Source organism: Tachypleus tridentatus, chromosome 3 (genome assembly GCF_004210375.1).
Source record: "Tachypleus tridentatus isolate NWPU-2018 chromosome 3, ASM421037v1, whole genome shotgun sequence".
NCBI lineage: Eukaryota > Metazoa > Arthropoda > Merostomata > Xiphosura > Limulidae > Tachypleus > Tachypleus tridentatus.
Window position 1 is genome coordinate 70,610,312 of NC_134827.1, and position 16,885 is coordinate 70,627,196.

Here is a 16,885-nt window from a genome sequence, read left to right on the forward strand (position 1 = left end):
CATTTTCAGCTGGATTTTCACCTAGGTAGTTTCCACGTGCTTTTATTTATTCAACATTTCGTGCGTGTAAATCGCATTAAAGTGTACTATAATCTTTTTCTCTCTCATTGACAATCACTCGGATTGTTTTCTTTCCCAAATAAAATCCTGGAACTCGAAATTATTGTGAGTATACGATATGCACGTGTTCTATATTGTTACACTGAAAATATAACAATTACTTCAAACTTTAATAAAACATGTTATCCACGGTTTTAGTAGTTTTACTAAATAGTGGTAATAAAGTGCGTTTGTTACGTTGTTATACTGTAAGTGATAAAGAAGTTTTGAGTGGATATGTTACGTTATTTTGATGTTTTGAGCAGGCATGTTACGTTATTACGATGTTCTGAGTGGGCATGTTACGTTATTTTGATGTTTTGAGTGGATATATTACGTTTTTATGGTGTTTTAAGTGGATATGTTACGTTATTTTGTAGTTTTGAGCGGGCATGTTACGTTATTATGATGTTTTAAGTGGATGTGTTACGTTATTATGATGTTTTAAGTGGATATATTACACTGTTTTACTTTTAAGTGATAATGGAGTTTAAGTATATATGCTGTTCTTCAATTTGTTGTTACACGCTATAATCTTCCAAACTATGTATTCAACCGTGCAAATAGAAGTTCAAAAGGTTGACAAACAGCTTCATCTCTATTATCATTTAACCAAACCACTAGTTTGTAAGGAGGCGTAAAATTAGGGAGAGAGAAAAAGAAGCAATAATGTAGTCTGTTTTTGTCATCAGTATGGCTAAGCATCTCTCACCCCCCTCTATTGACTGCTTTGGTAACACGTACATGAAAATGGGGCGGGAAGAGTACTCACGGGAGGTGCATTATGGGTATTAAAGGAGTGCATGTTGCGGCGAGCGACAGTAATTGTAGTGACCCTTCGTGATGACGAAGCTTCGTTAACTTGAAGATGACCTATGAAAGCCGAAACGTTGTTCTATAATTATTTAAATAAACGTTTAATGCCCATATCAGCCGTCTTGAAATACATTTATCGTGACTAATAATAATCGTCCAACTAGTGACGAAGTTCCGTGTTTATCTTCATACCAACCCCCATGTCGACTCTCCAGGGCATGAGCGATCGGAGCTTTACGAGGTAATGCACAACCCGTTTGTACGCGAATTTTTTGCGTGTAAGACACTAACGAGATCAGAAAACATCTAGACACACCTGGCTAGCAGCAGCTGTACTGTTTTTTTTTTTTTTAAATTAAACACAAACCTACACAGTGGGCTATCTGTGCTCTGCCTATCATGGGTATTGAAACCCAGTTTCTAGTGTTGTAAGTCCGCAGACATACCGCTGGAGAGCAGCAGCAGCTATAACCGCCAAAAATAAAATAATTAAAACCCCAAATTTTGAAGAGAGAATGACCTCGACAGACATATTAAATTAGCTAGAGTAAAGAAAAAAAGTTCTTCGCAGCCATTTTGTGACGTCTTTCAGAATTTCGTGAAACATTATACAATATGTGTTGTACTTGGTAGGTATTTGGGTTAACTTATTATTTCTTTCCCCTTAGGGGAACGAAAAATAACCCGGGGCGGTCAGAAACTGTTGTTTCTCTTCTCCCCCACACGCGGCGAGAGTAAATTGGTCACCTGATTACGAAACTTGTGAACTGGAGTGGCTAGTTAATTGTTGGTCTGGAGTGATGGTCACAAATGACCTTGAAATTAACAGGTTTGTGTGTCTATTTGAGGAGCATCGGAACCAGAGAGCGAAGAATGCGGCGAGAAGTTCAGCACACCATTCACAACAACTCGAAGAATTCCTTGACGTAAATGTGGTCGAAGAAAAACGAGCAGATAGATGCAAATACAGTACGTCAACATATATATGCAAAAACGGCTCGTTTGGGTTGAGAAAATATTTTACATAGAAGAGCGAACAACGTTCATCGAAGAAGGTCGAAACGTTGTTCGCTCTTCTATGTAAAATATTTTCCCAACCCAAACGAGCCGTTTTTGCATATATATTTCTCTACAAGTGGGTTTTCTCGACATCACTGAGTACGTCAACATAGTTAAAACTCATGATATTAGTTAACCAGAATTTTGATGCTGTAAATATTATACTTACTAGTTATGATTATGATCCGTTCTAACTGGCCTCTTTTTTTCAGGGCTGGGATCTATAAATCCTAGGAAACAAAGAATTTTGATGTGGGGGGAAACGGGAGTACCCCGAGAAAACCCACTTTCACTTGTGGGACTCCGAATAAACAGCCCCATCAATGCCCAACACTGAAAGTGTGAAGGCATGCATGTTTAGACATTAGAGTTTACATCTTTCCTCGTTCGGTGTACTCTTCCCGCTCCCACGGCGAGAAGAAACACCATTCTCAAAACAATATGTATATGATGTACACGTATTTGTATGTGTGTGATACAGATCCTTGGTGCATCGAGTACGTAATAAGTAAATAAAGGCACTAAAGGTTAAAACAGTCAAACTTTGCTTTCGACATCTTTGAAAGGTAAGCGGCAAAAAATAACAAATGATGTATTGTCTGGTAACACAATCTGCCTAACTCCTTAACAACCAATGTTTATATATCACTGGATAATACAAAAGTAAGTGTGCAGTCTTGATTTTTTTCACTGTCAGGAAATAAAAAAACAGTGCAAACATTCCGACATAAATTTTCAATTCTTTCGACAGTATAAAGCATGAAATGTAGCAATAAACATTTATTTTTGTTATTTTTAAGGCAAGTAGATAACAATGCATGCGTTACAATACCAAAATAATATTTATTAATTAACATTTAACCACTTCAAACTGTTTAAACACTGACTCTGTGAGGTTTGTAGGCGTATTTGAAGTTTAAGCATTAGGCCTCATAGATAAATGTAACTTAGACTTAGCTGAAACACTACTTGGTAAATTTTGTTTTACTTTTGGCTACAACATAATGTGATAAAACTTCTAATTTTAACTATTTTGCTGTTATATCAGGGAAGTAATCAAAACATAAAGAATAAAAACAAACCTTTCTAATATATCAGTTTGAATATTGAGTTAGCCGAAGAGCAATTAAGTTATAGTTTTGATTCTAAAAGACAATGTACATTGTTCAGCAATACCAAAATAAGACCTTGAAAACGTTCTCGACAGGGTGACAAAGGGAATTAAACTTTTACAGTTAGTGATGAAAAATTAAACAATACACTGTTGGCCAAAATCTTAAGGCCAATGAACACATAGAAAAAATATGCACTTTGCGTTGTTAGATTCAACCACGAGTATTTGAGTAGAGCTTCGAAAGATCAAAATGAGAAAAGGTAAAATAAAAAAAAAACTTTTAGGATTTAATAGGGAAAATATGAACACTATGAAATTAGCCTAAATACTAGCTGGTCAAATGTTTAAGAACGTACTGAAACGAAGCGTTGATCGGTAAACACGTAACGAAATTTAGTCATTTGTGTTCAAGCATTAGCGTTGTCAGCATCTCCTATTGACATTTCCTGTGTTACATTGGGTAAAAACATGGCAAAGGCTAAAAAGTTTACAGAGTTTGAACGTGGCAGAATTGTCGAGCTGCAAAAGCAAGGTTTCTCTCAACGTGCCATCGCTGGTTAGATTGGGCGTAGTAAAACTGTTGTTGCAAATTTCTTAAAAGACCCTGAGGGGTACGGAACGAGAATTTCAAGTGGTCGGCCCAAGAAAATTTCGCCGGCGTTGAGCAGGAGGATTCGATGAGTTGTCCGGCAAGACGCCAGCCGATCGTCGAACCAGATTAAGGCCCTTACGGACGCAGAATGCAGCTCAAAAACAATAAGACGGCATCAATGAGAGAAATGCTTTAAAAACCGTAAACGTCTTCAAAGACCACTCCTCCTTCCACACCACGAAACAGATCGGTTAATCTGTGCTGAGAAGCACCAAACATGGGACGTAGAAAAGTGGACGAAAGTTTTGTTCTCTGATGAGAAATAATTAACCTGAATGGTCCAAATGGCTTCCATTTGTAGAGAAATATATATCGTTACTGGCACGATAAGAATATCCCACCGGAGACACTTTCTACACGACACAGTGGAGGAGGTTCCATCATGATCTGAGGTGCTTTCTCCTTCCATGGAACAATGGAGCTTTAGGTTATACAGGAGCGTCAAACAGCAGCTGGCTATATTGGTATGTTGGAGAGAGCATCCTTATTGACTAAAGGCCCTCGCTTGTGTGGAAATGACTGGATCTTTCAGCAGGACAACGCTGCAATGCACAATGCCCGCAGGACAAAGGACTTTTTCATGGCGAATAACGTGATTCTTTTAAACCATCCAGTGTGTTCGCCCGAAGTGAACCCCATTGAAAATGTTTGGGGGTGGATGGCAAGGGAAGTATATAGAAATGGACGTCAATTCCAAACAGTGCATGATCTTCGTGAAGCCATCTTCACCACTTGGATTAACATTCCAACCAGCCTTCTGAAAACGCTTATATCGACCATGCCAAAACGAATGTAAACACATTCTGAGACCTCTTGTTGGACATTTTCTACCCTGTTTATAATTTCTTTTTGGTATGGTCTTAAACTTTTGACCAACTAGTATTTAGGCTAATTTTATAGTGTTCACATTTTCCCTATTAAATGCTAAAAAGTTTTTTATTTTTATTTTCCCTTTTCTTATTTTCATCTTTGGAAGCTCTACTCAAATAAGTGGTTGAGTCTAACAACGCAAAATGCATATTTTTTCTTTATTTTCATTGGACTTAAGATTTTGGTTGGCAGTGTATAAACATTGAATAAACAAAACACTGACTGAGTTATTCTGTTTCACAATAGTTCTGTCCTGTTGTTATTGAATACACAAAACACTGACTATACTGTGACACAATTGTCCTGTCCTTTCGTTACAGGCCACATAAAATTCTGGATGGTTTATTCTATGTCACAATCTCTCTATCTTTTTGTTACTGAATGCATAAAGAACTGATTAAGCGTAACAGCCTTGTTGTTACTGAATATGCAAAATTGATTGTATCATGATCTCATTTTCCTATTCTTTCTTAATACATAAAATACTGACTATTTTGTGTCTCAATTGTTAAATCCTGATGATAGTGAATACACAAAACACTGATTGAGTTATTTTTGTCACAATTGCTCTCTCCTTTTGTTACTTATTACACAAAACACTCTCTAAACTATTCTGTATGACAATCGCTCTGTTCTGTGTTACTGAATATAAAAATACTGACTTTTCTGTGTAAAAATTGATCTGTCCTGTTGTTACTCTATACATAAACACTGACTGATTCTTTGTCACAATCGCTCTGTGCTTTTGCTACTGAATACATAAACTCCTGATTATACTGTGTCACAGTAGCTATATCCTGTCATTACTGAATATACAAAGCACTAACTATTCTATGCCACAGTCTTTCTGTCTTTCACTTACTGAATACTGAAACCAGTGACAATTCTGTGTAAGAAACATTCTGTCTTCTTGTTATTGAATACAAAAATACTGCTTAGGCTATTCTGTGTCACAATCAACTTTATCCACATGTTACTTGATACACAAAACAATGTCTGTTCTGTTTCACAGTCGTTCTATCCTGTTGTTACAGTTTTCAGTAAATACTGACTATTGTGTGTCACAATAATTCTGGTCTGTTGTTGCTCAGTGCTTAAAACTCTGACTATATTACTTCACAATTGATCTGTCCTATTGTTAGTGAATATACAAAACAATGACTATTCTGGGTTAAAATTGCTCTGTTCTTTTGTTACAAAAAGCTCTAACTCATCCATTCTTTGTCACAATCGCTCTGTTTCATTGTTGTTGAATACACAAAATACAAGTTAAGCTAAACTCTATCACAATTGCTCTATTCTGTGTTATTGAGTACACAAAATACTAATATATGTTATGCCACAATCACTATGTCCTGCTGCTAGTGAATGCACAAAGTAGTGTCACAATCGTACTCTTCTGTTGTTACTGAAATTACAAGACACTGATGAAATTATTCTGTGTATAAAATTCTCTGTCCTGTTATTACTATATATATATATAAAACTGGTTATGGCATTCTGTGTTATAACTGCTATGTTCTTTCATTATTGAATACACAAACTACTGTCTAATATATTCTGTGTTATAATCACTGTCTTATTCAAGCTATTCTGTGTTATAACTGCTATGTCCTTTTGTTACTAAATACACACATACTGTCTAATATATTCTGTGTCACAATCACTCTTTCTTATTCTTACTGAATACACAAAGTATTATCTGAGCTATTCTGTGTTATAACTGCTATGTTATTTTGTTATTGAATACACAAAATACTATATAATATATCCTGTGTCACAATCACTTCGTTCTGTTTACCGAATACTCAAAATACTGACTGAGATATTCAGTGTCACAGTCTTTCTATCAAAAATACAGAATTCAAAAAGTAATAAACACAGAAGAAAGTGTAATATACTAAACACAAAATACAAAAATAATATAATAAACATAAAATGCAAACAGTACTTTGTAATCACAGAATACAAAAGGTAATAAACTAAACATAAAATACAAAGAATAATGTATTAAACACAGAATACAAAGATCAATATAATAAACACTAAACACAAAAAATAGTAGGCTAATAACAAAATATAAACAGTAATAAGCTAAATAAAAAGAGTAGGGTAGTAAAGACATAATATCAACAGTAATACATAAACACAGAATAGAAAAAGTAATACATTAAACACAAAATACAAGCAGTAATATACTAAAAATACAAGCAGTACTATACTAAACAAAGAAGACAAAAATAAACTGAAAACAGAAAGAAAGATACACTAAATAGAAAATGCAAATAGTGATATACACCAAACACAAGAAGTTATAAACTAAAAATAGAATAGGGAGAGCAACATACTAAAAACAAAACATGAAGGTTAATATACTAAATACAAAATATAAAAGATAATATGTTAAACATGAAGTACAAAGAGTAGTAGAATAGTTTTATATTAAACAGAAAATACAAACAATAACAACTAAACACAGGTTACAAACAGTAATAAACTGGAAAGAGACTAGAAATGGTAATATACTGAACACAGAAAATAAAGAATAATATACTAATTAAAAAAAAGAGTAATATACAAAGCACAAAATATGAACAGTAATATAGTAAACACAGAATACAAGTAGTAGTAAACTAAAATAATATGCAAGGCAAAATATACTAATAATAGAATAGAAAGAGTAGAATAGTAAACAGAGAATAGAAGCAGTATTAAACTAAAATAGAATAGTAATATACTAAATACAAAACAGAAAGAATAACATACTAAACATAAAATATAAAAAGTGATATATTAAACATAAAATAGTAAAAGTAATACAATAAAAACAAAACAAACAGTGAAGGAAACCGTGGAAACAAAAAATAAAGGTTTACACTTAAATAGAAAAGGACTACACAGAAAAATCATGTATTAAAAGAGTTTTTTTTTTTTGGAAACACAAGTAACATGAATTTGATGTACTTTTATTAAAGAATGAGTTTGTCTGTTTCTATATAACAGTAGGAGTACTTCAGGCAGTAGCTGAATGTGTTTGGTATCAAAACACACATTTATGTGAGAGATTGTCCAATAAGATTTCTGTATTCTTACCTTACATCCTTCACAGGTGAAGGCTCCAAAGTGATACCCAGCAGCTGGTTCACTACACACCTTACACAGTTGATTCATCTTTGTGAAGAACAAACAAATTGATGTAGTCTAATACGTAGTAAATATAGATACACCTTACACAGTTGATTCATCTTTATGAGGAACAAACAAATTAATATAGTCTAATACCTAGAAAATATGTATACTCCTTACACAGTTGATTCATCTTTATCAGGAACAAACAAATTAATGTAGTCTTATACCATGTAAATCACCTTATTCAGCTTATTCATCTATGTGAAGAACAAACAAATTGATGTAGTCTAATACCTAGTAAATATAGATACACCTTACACAGTTGTTTCATCTGTGTGAAGATAAACAAATTAATACAGTCTAATACCTAGTAAATATAGACCACTCTACACAGTTGACTCGTGTGAAAATTGAAATTGTTTTACGCAGGATGAGAATAAATGAATCTGTACGACGTATTTTACCTTTCTATTAGCTATAGTTTTGTCCGTTAGTAAGTAACAATACTAAACTTGGGGGGTGCGTATACCAGATTCAGTTTTATTGCACATCAGAATCTTTACCAGCCTACCCTCAAATTGAAATTATTTTATATGGGATTAAATTAATTTAATCTAAGAGATCTTGAACATAGTCAATAAGTATTTTGAAAGGATGTGTCTTTCTTGGTCGAAAACTGTAATTATATCTCAAGTCGGTCGAAAGATGACGGAGCTATGGCCTAAACATTTATAGTTGAAAAACTGAAAGCCATTCCATGAGTTGTTGTGCCCGGCTACAAAACAACAACAAACAAACACAGTTATGTAGTCTAATGCCGAATAAATATAGACACACCTTAGATAGATGACTCGTGTGTAAAAATGAGCCAAGTTGATGTAATCTAATAGCGAGTAAAAACAGACAGGTTAAGTATAATACATGTGTTAATAGGCATGCCAGGTTAAAACACGTTTGTTCATTTAAGAGGATTGGTACTACCAGTTCATTCTTTTTTGTGTGCGTCTGTTGATAAAGGATTAAACAGATAAACACTATCAGTGCCAGAGCCTTGTTTACCACTTAGCTTTTGTTTTATATTTATTGATAGAAGAGTTATGCATTACATAAATAAAAAGCGTAGGTGCCGGAGTCATATTTACCGTCTAGCGTTTCTTTTATGTCTGTTAACAGAAGAGTTATATACATACACTATCAGTGGTGGAGTTTTGTCTATTGTCTAGCTTTTGTTTTATGTCTAAGAAGTAACGATTAAACAGATACTACTGTCAGTGACTCCCTAACTGTTATTTGTCTGTTGATAGAAGAATCAAACTATAAATACTGTTAGTGCCGGGGTCATGCATTCCACTGCTTAGATCGAAATAAACATTGTATTCCTGCCGTTACATATGCTTATCACACAATTACAGGTGAACATAATAATAGTTTGTGTCAACATCAATAAGTCCATTGTGTAAGTAAGTCACTTCTGTATAGGTGGCGCAAGAGTTTTCCTCTGACACACCGGAAATGGGGCAAAACAAAAACAATTTTTTCGACCACCCACTTCCTTAGCAGGTAAACGACAATGCTGTTGTAGGTATGAGATTCTAGAAGTCTCAAGGCCTTGTGGGATCATTCATGTCTGCCTACAAACGATCAATCACTTTCACCATTGAGCCGGTTGTACCGTTTCCTCAGCAGGAACCATGCTCTGGCCGACAGACACTCATATGACTAAGAAATCGAGATACTGAATGAAGCTAAAACTAAGGGCGTTTCCCAGAGATCAACCTGGTGACTCAGATATAAAGATTGTGGGTTGTTAGTTTATAGGTTCTTTGTGCTTCTTATACAAGAGAAACTAAAAATTAAACCTATTGGTGTGATTTCAGTCTAGTGGTGCCCCTAAAAAATGTCAGTTTTAACAACATTCTCACCGGTGAATTAAAATGGTACTTGCTTAATGAGACCAAGTTTATGTTACTGTTTGGCTAACACCTTTACGTTATACTGGGCTTGTGATACACACGTTACTGTTCAGTTAATTACCCAAAAATTATTCTAATCTTATGGTGTACATAAGTTACTGCTCCGTTTAACACTCAGTGGTGTACTTCTCAATGCCGTCTACTGTAAAAAAAAGTAAACTCGTGGTGTACTTTTTAACGCTCTCTATTGCAAAAGTTGGAACCAGTGATGTACTTCTCAATGCCTTATATTGCAAAAAATTGAAAGCCGTAGTCTACTTCTCATCCTTTCCTATTGTATAAAACTGAAATTAGTGGTCTATTTCTCACTGCTTCTTCTGGCATAGAGTTGAAAATAGTGGCCTACTTCTTAACGCCCTCTACTGTATAAAGTTGAAGCCCATGTTCTACTTTTTAACACCCCTATTGTAGAAAATGGAAACCAGTGGTCTAATTATAGATGAGTTCAGTGGAGTACGCCAACATCGTAAAGTCATTACTTTAGAGATATTCTTCATTAGCTTGTTTAGAGACAGTTTTCATGATGAAATTTTGTTGAATGGACGACTTGAGGTCAGGGTGTAAAAAACAACAGTTCATGGGAGGAATCTCGATATGGGATCACCGGGGGTGCTTAGAAGTTTAGCTTCTCTTCCCTCTTAACATGTTGGTGTGAGCTGTACTTGAAGCTTTGTGGTTTTAGCATACTTAGAGAAGATTGTGTTGACATAGCAGATTAACCAGCTAGTATTTAGGCTAATTTCTTAGTATTCAGATTTTCCTTATTAAATGCTAAAAGGTTTTTTTTTTTATTTTCCCTTTTCTTATTTTCATCTTTCGAAGCTCTACTCAAATAAGTGGTTGAGTCTAACAACGCAAAATGCATATTTTTTCTTTATATTCATTGACCTTAAGATTTTGGCCAGCAGTCATTGCTGGTAAACACATAAGCTACATATACAAAATATATATATTTACTATCATAGAATATGGCTGTCAGTTAATATTGAACATGTTAGAAAATAACCTCAAAAATTAAAACTGCAACAAAACAGAGCAATTAGACTAGTCCTATTCCCGTCCCGCCAAACATACTCGTCCTTCAACCGTGTGGGTAAAATAATGTAACGATCAATACCACTATTCGTTGGTAAAAGAGTAGCTCAATAGTTGGCGGTAGGTGTTGATGACTAGTTGCTTTCTTTCCCTCTTTCATTCCTAAATTAGGGACGGTTAGTGCATATAACCCTCGTTTAGCTTTGTGTGAAATTAAAAACAAGCAAACAAGATTAGACCTAGGGCTCCTGTAAATTATCTGCATAAAATTAGTAATCTCCCTACTCTAAGGAACAGACTTATCGCGCTTGTCTACAAGTATTACAATAAGGAAGAGAAAAGAAATACACCTACAGCTGTACTACACACAATCACGCGCAACCTTCTCAAGCACACTTCACCATTCAATCTGTTGTGCAAAGTGAGGAACAGACGGTAACTTTTCCTCACGTCTAAATTCACCCGTATTGGACTCAATGATTCTATTCCCTCTCCCTTGAAAAGATACTCCATTTTTCAATGATTTTCTTCCATAGACATAATTTTAATATCATGTGGCACTTTTAGACAGTAAATATATCTAAAACAGAATAAATTAATAAGAAGTAATACATGTTGGAACTGGATGCTTCGGTCACTAGCTCTTCACTATATCAAAAACAACAGTCAACTCAATGGTGAAAAAGTCCTTCAGTGTCAAGATCCTCCCTCATGCCTTCTCCAACCTTCTCCACAGCTTTCCGTCATTACAGCTATAAGAGATATAATTCACACACTCAAATTTAAAAACAATACAATTCAAAAACTTTCTCACACGCGGGTTTGGAGAGGAATGATTGATTTTAAATACTCCCTTTGGAAAGGTCCACCAAGTCTCACGTTGTGCAATCTTCTATCAAACCAAATTCCTGCCACGTTTAGTTTTTTGATTTTATTCGTGCACTGACCTGAAAACGAAAGATGTAAGACTTTCGAAACGTAGTCTTCTATATTTGTGTTTGTACAACAGGTAGTTGCTGTCCATTCAACTTAATTTTATCATGTATAGATGGTTTTAGTGCAATACGTTTGCATGGTTTCAGAACAGTAAATCATCATCGTAAAGCCATGTAACACATTATTTCAGAGTAGTACGTCATAACCATAAAGTCATGTATAGGTGGTTTCAGGATAGTTTAGCTCATCCCGAACTTCAAGTGTTTCGTATAATCCAAGGAAATTAAAACAAGTTTTTCTAAACCTATCTTAATGTTTTATTGTTTTTTTTAGTTTGTTAACAATTTTTAGATTGTTAACCTTATACAAGTATATCTAATTGTTTTGGGGAGTTTATTAGCAGTTTGCAAAGTGCTGATCCCACAAGTATATCTGATTTTTTTTTTTTTTAAGTTTGATAGCAGTTTATGAAGTGTTAATTCTGACTGTTTTTTGGGAGTTTATTAGCAGTTCTCAAAGTGCTAATTCTTCAACTATATCTGATTGGTAACTGGATGGGATTATCTGATACTACGTGTGTAAGTCATACAGATTTTGAATTAGGTGAATGGTAGGTAGTGCTGCAGATGCAAGCTGTGGCGCCACGAGCAAGTGGAACTGACTCTACTAACAATTAATCATCATCCCAGACATATACAAAGAGCCTCGATTAGCAGTAGACTAGCTAAAACCGGGGTCTTAATCAAAGAGACAGATGCGACTGGTCTAAGTATAATCTCCTAAAACAGTGGCCTGAACATGCGACGGTCAATCCCACATTCAAGAGTTGGCGATGGGTGGTGATGACTAGCTGCCTTCCCTCTAGTCTTACACTGATTAGGACGAGTCGCGCGCCCGCATCGCGCCAAACATGCTCGCCCTCCCAGCCGTTAGGGTGTTATAATGTGACGGTCAATCCCAATTTTCGTTCGTAAAAAGAGTAGCCCAAGAGGTGGCGGTGGGTGATGATCCCTAGCTGCCTTTCATCTAGTCTTACACTGTTAAATTATGGACGACTGACGCAGATAGCCCTCGTGTAGCTTTGCGCGAAATTCTAAAGCAAACTAACAAAACTTTAATCATGTTAATCTGTTTTTGTGTCTTTTGTAAAATTATTCATTCTATTTTCGTGTATGGAATGCTGTTTAACGTAAAAACTTTCTGAATATATTCAGTTTGTATACCTCAATATATATCTTTGATAACAAATGACTTGATTTGTTTCCAAGTAAGTGTATTTGGATGAATTGTTTATTTTTGAATTTTGCACAAAGCTACTCGAGGTCTATCTTTGCCAGCCGTCCTAAATTTAGCAGTGTAAGACTAGAGGGAAGGCAGCTAGTCATCACCACCCATCGCCAACTCTTTGGCTACTCTTTTACCAACGAATAGTGGGATTGACCGTCACTTATAACGCCCCACGGCTGAAACGGCAAGCATGTTTGGCGCGATGGGGATGCGAACCCGCGACCCTCAGATTACGAGTCGCACGCTTTAACACGCTTGGTTATGCCGGGCCCAATAAACACAAACCCATAATAGAAGCATCAAATAATATTATTTTCTACTTTATATGAAAATACCAAAACATTAAAAATAATCAGAACTGGAACTCAGTAAAAAAAAATATTTTGTTTACATCAACCCCGATGCAACTCATAAATTTACTCGAAGCTCAAAATACACGATATAATATCTTGGATCACTATAAAAAACGGGCCACCTATGACTTAATTAATATTACACATTTTCTGTATTATTATATTATAAATATATATATGTAAAATTCACGTTTCCCAATAAACTCTTTGTACAACCAAACAAAGTGAAGTGGTGACTAACATTAAACGCTATAATTGTAACATTCGTGGTCTTGGTTCTGAAGTGGGAAGCAGAATCAATGTTTGTTAACATCACTTGTGCCCTGGTTTAAAGAATGTTCGTGTCGTATTTGTTAGTAAAAGTAGAAATCGTAAAGGAGAGAGGAAGAGGTCTAGCTAGGTCTCGAACACGCGACGATTACTCCAGTAATTGTGGTACTTGTCAGGGATCAAGTGACCTAAACAGCCAGTTCAAAGATCTAAGCCTGTGGTAAAGACATTTCCAGTTTTGAAATGCTGGCCAAAAGCAGAACTCTAGTTAGTATCACCCGCTATCTACACGGCTACTTTTAGTTCAATTAATAGTAAGTTGACTGTTGTGGCCGTAGCACCAAAACAACTTGAAGAGCGGGGAATATTGAGCAGCATGTCGCAACTCGAATCTTCTTTTCCGGCTCAGCAGTGACAACAATTATGAAAACAATAAGAGGGAATCCTCAATATCCGTGACATTTGAAATTAGTTTAGACAGAATTAGAATGAATTAATCTATAATACTTTTTTTTTCATTCTTATCAGCTAAATTTTTGTGCGCCATCAATACTAAACGTGAGGCGCGCGTATAGGTGATTGCATTTTATTACATGCCAAGATTTCTACCAGTCTACCCAAAAACTGATATTCTTTTAGGCAGGATTAAGTTTAATCTCCCGAGTTCGAAAAAAAACAACAACAGCAACGACATGAAAAATAATAGAGAAACAGGTATATTGTAGAACGGAAAAACAGTGAATGTTTAAAGTGAAGTCAGGGAAGTAGAAATAGAGGGTGAAATTAGAGGGGGAAGAGAAAGAACAAGAACCATAAAACAAAGTTTTTGTTGTGCAAAAGTTCTAGAAAAACGTTATGTCAGAAGAAGAAAGAAGGGAAGAATGCAGTGGATAATGAAAGTTAGCTTCAAAGAACATTCTCGAAACGCATTATTTAACAACTTTCAAGTATTCTTTAACAATGGAGAGATATTTCAGTTAATAAGCTGTTTTGTCATTGAACTGCTATAAATCTGCCTGTTAGTGTTAGTTCGGAGTTTTGAATTTTAATATAGATTTTTAAAAGTGTTTTCAATTGAGGTAAGTGTTATTTAAACATAAACCACTTTTGTTTCCAATAAGCTTGTAATTATTATAAAAAAATATTCAAGACTAATCAAAATGAACCGAAAAATAAATAAGTCCGTCCTTTTTCTACCACGGACATTAAAACCCGGTTTCTTAGCCGTTGTATGGAGACAAGTAAGTAAGTGCATACAAAGGAGAACAAGAGGGAATATTCAATAGCCACGGCACTTGAAATTATTTTAAGCAGGATTAGAATAAATTAAACCATGATACATTATTTTCCTTTTTATTTTTTGTTGTTGTGCGCCAGCAATACCGTCTGTGGGAGACGCGTATACTCAGTTAAATTGTGTTATTCATCAGAATCTTTGCCAGTCTATTCTTAAATTGAAATTAATTTGAGCAGGATTAGAGTTAATTAATCTATGAGACCTCGAGCATGGTAAAATACATTAATCGAAAGGGTTTGTTCTCCTGAATTCAAAACTGTAATTAGACTTAAGGTCGGGTAAGAGATAACGAGCTGGTTTGGTTTGTTTTGAATTTCGTATAAAGCTACAAAAGTGCTAGCTGCGCTAGCCGTTCCTAATTTAGGGGTGTAATGCGAGAGAGAAGGCAACTAGTCATCACCACCCGCCGCCAACTATTGGGCTACATTTTAATCAACGAATAGTAGGATTGACATTATAACGCCCCCACAGCTGAAAGGGCGAGCATGTTTGGTGTGACGGGACTCGAACCCACGACCCTCGGATTACGAGTCGAGTACCTTAACCACCTAGCCGTGTCGATCTTCCTCTGTAATACTGTATTGGAAAAAAAAAAGCAGGCAAAAGCTTCAAACTTTTTAAATATTAAATCTAAATGATTGAATTTTGAAACGAATTCGTTGTTATTTTTTTAAAGACACTACGTGTCTGATGGATCTGTAAAAAGACATTTTTCATGATTTCTCAACAGGTTGCTATTCAGAGTTGGAGGTTCAAACTAATTTAGACAGTCCTTAAAATTGTAAATAACAGTGTAATATAAATTGCTCTGTAAAGTACTTGTGTTTGATTTGATTTGTGGTTAAGCACAGAGCTACACAATAAGTTATTTGTGCTCTGTCAACCACAGGTATCGAAAACAGGTTTCTAGCGTTGTAATTCCGCATATATATCTCTGTGTCACTGGGGGGCAGTAGTGTTTGTTAAGACAAAAAAACGTGATGACAGATTTATAAACTTTGGGAATTTTATTTGGAAGTGATTTGATACTGGTATTCTATTTAACGTTTCGTTGTTAAAGTTGTTACTTCATAGAAAGAGTTATTGTTAAAGGTGTTATTTCATACATAGTTGCATGTTTAATAGTGGTAATTCATATGCAGTTGCATTGTTAAAGGTACTAAAATATCTAAAGGTGCATTTTTAAACATGAAATCCTTTTAAGGAAATTATCCTTTTTAATTAAAATGAAAAGTAATAAGAAAAAATCCACCTGAGGCTGAAATACTGCAACGTAAAAACAGATACATCTACTGAAACCTATACTTAAGATGAACAGAAAAAATAGTGTTAACTCCGTTTTCTTCGTTAATGACAATACTTGAGATTTTCTTCATAATTTCAATGGAAACAACAAACGACAGCAATGTTAATTTTTAAAAGCAAGAGAGCTGGTGGCTATGCTAATGGTCATTCTTACCTTCTGCGGTGACTTTTAGCTTTCAGGTTAACTTAAGGAGTTGAATTTAAATGGTCATTCAAGTGTATCCATCCGTTTAAGCAGAGCTCGTGACTGAGCTGCTCATAACACGCACAAGTGAGCAAACCATATTAATGGAGAGGACGATGAGAGTGACCCACTCGTTCTTCGCATTGAGCGCAAACTGAAAGGGAGACAGCAGAAGACATCCCACTTCAACATGCCCAGTGTGCCCAGCAGAAAATGAGGTCACCTTAAGAGCAATTTCAGTGTGTGTTTGACCTACCTAATGGTAGAATTCACGGGGCAAACAAAACCAGTCACGGTACGTTCTCTTAGGGGCTGATGGTTTTGCCTCTTGACTCAACCCTTTCCATCCGGAACACCTCTGTTCCCTAACCACCCACAACAGGTGGATGGGATGTATTTAAGTATTTAGGACTATAATCTGAGAACATTTCAGGCGGGAAAACTAGTCCACAACATGAAATTATTATTCATATAACTCCAGCTAGGAACATTTCTCTTTCGTTTTT

At 35.3% G+C, this 16,885-nt stretch overlaps 1 protein-coding gene across 1 annotated transcript in view; it reads right to left on the reverse strand.

The window, feature by feature from the left end:
* LOC143246092 (uncharacterized) overlaps nt 1–16,507 on the reverse strand; it is a 32,671-nt gene extending 16,164 nt beyond the window's left edge. Inside the window, exons 1-2 of the mRNA XM_076492309.1 lie at nt 16,350–16,507; nt 7,704–7,781 (exon numbers count right to left, since the gene is read on the reverse strand). Coding sequence (XP_076348424.1) covers nt 7,704–7,781 — 78 coding nt within the window. The 5' untranslated portion in view covers nt 16,350–16,507. The remainder of the gene's footprint in view (nt 1–7,703; nt 7,782–16,349) is intronic.
* Between the last annotated feature and the right edge of the window lie 378 nt (nt 16,508–16,885).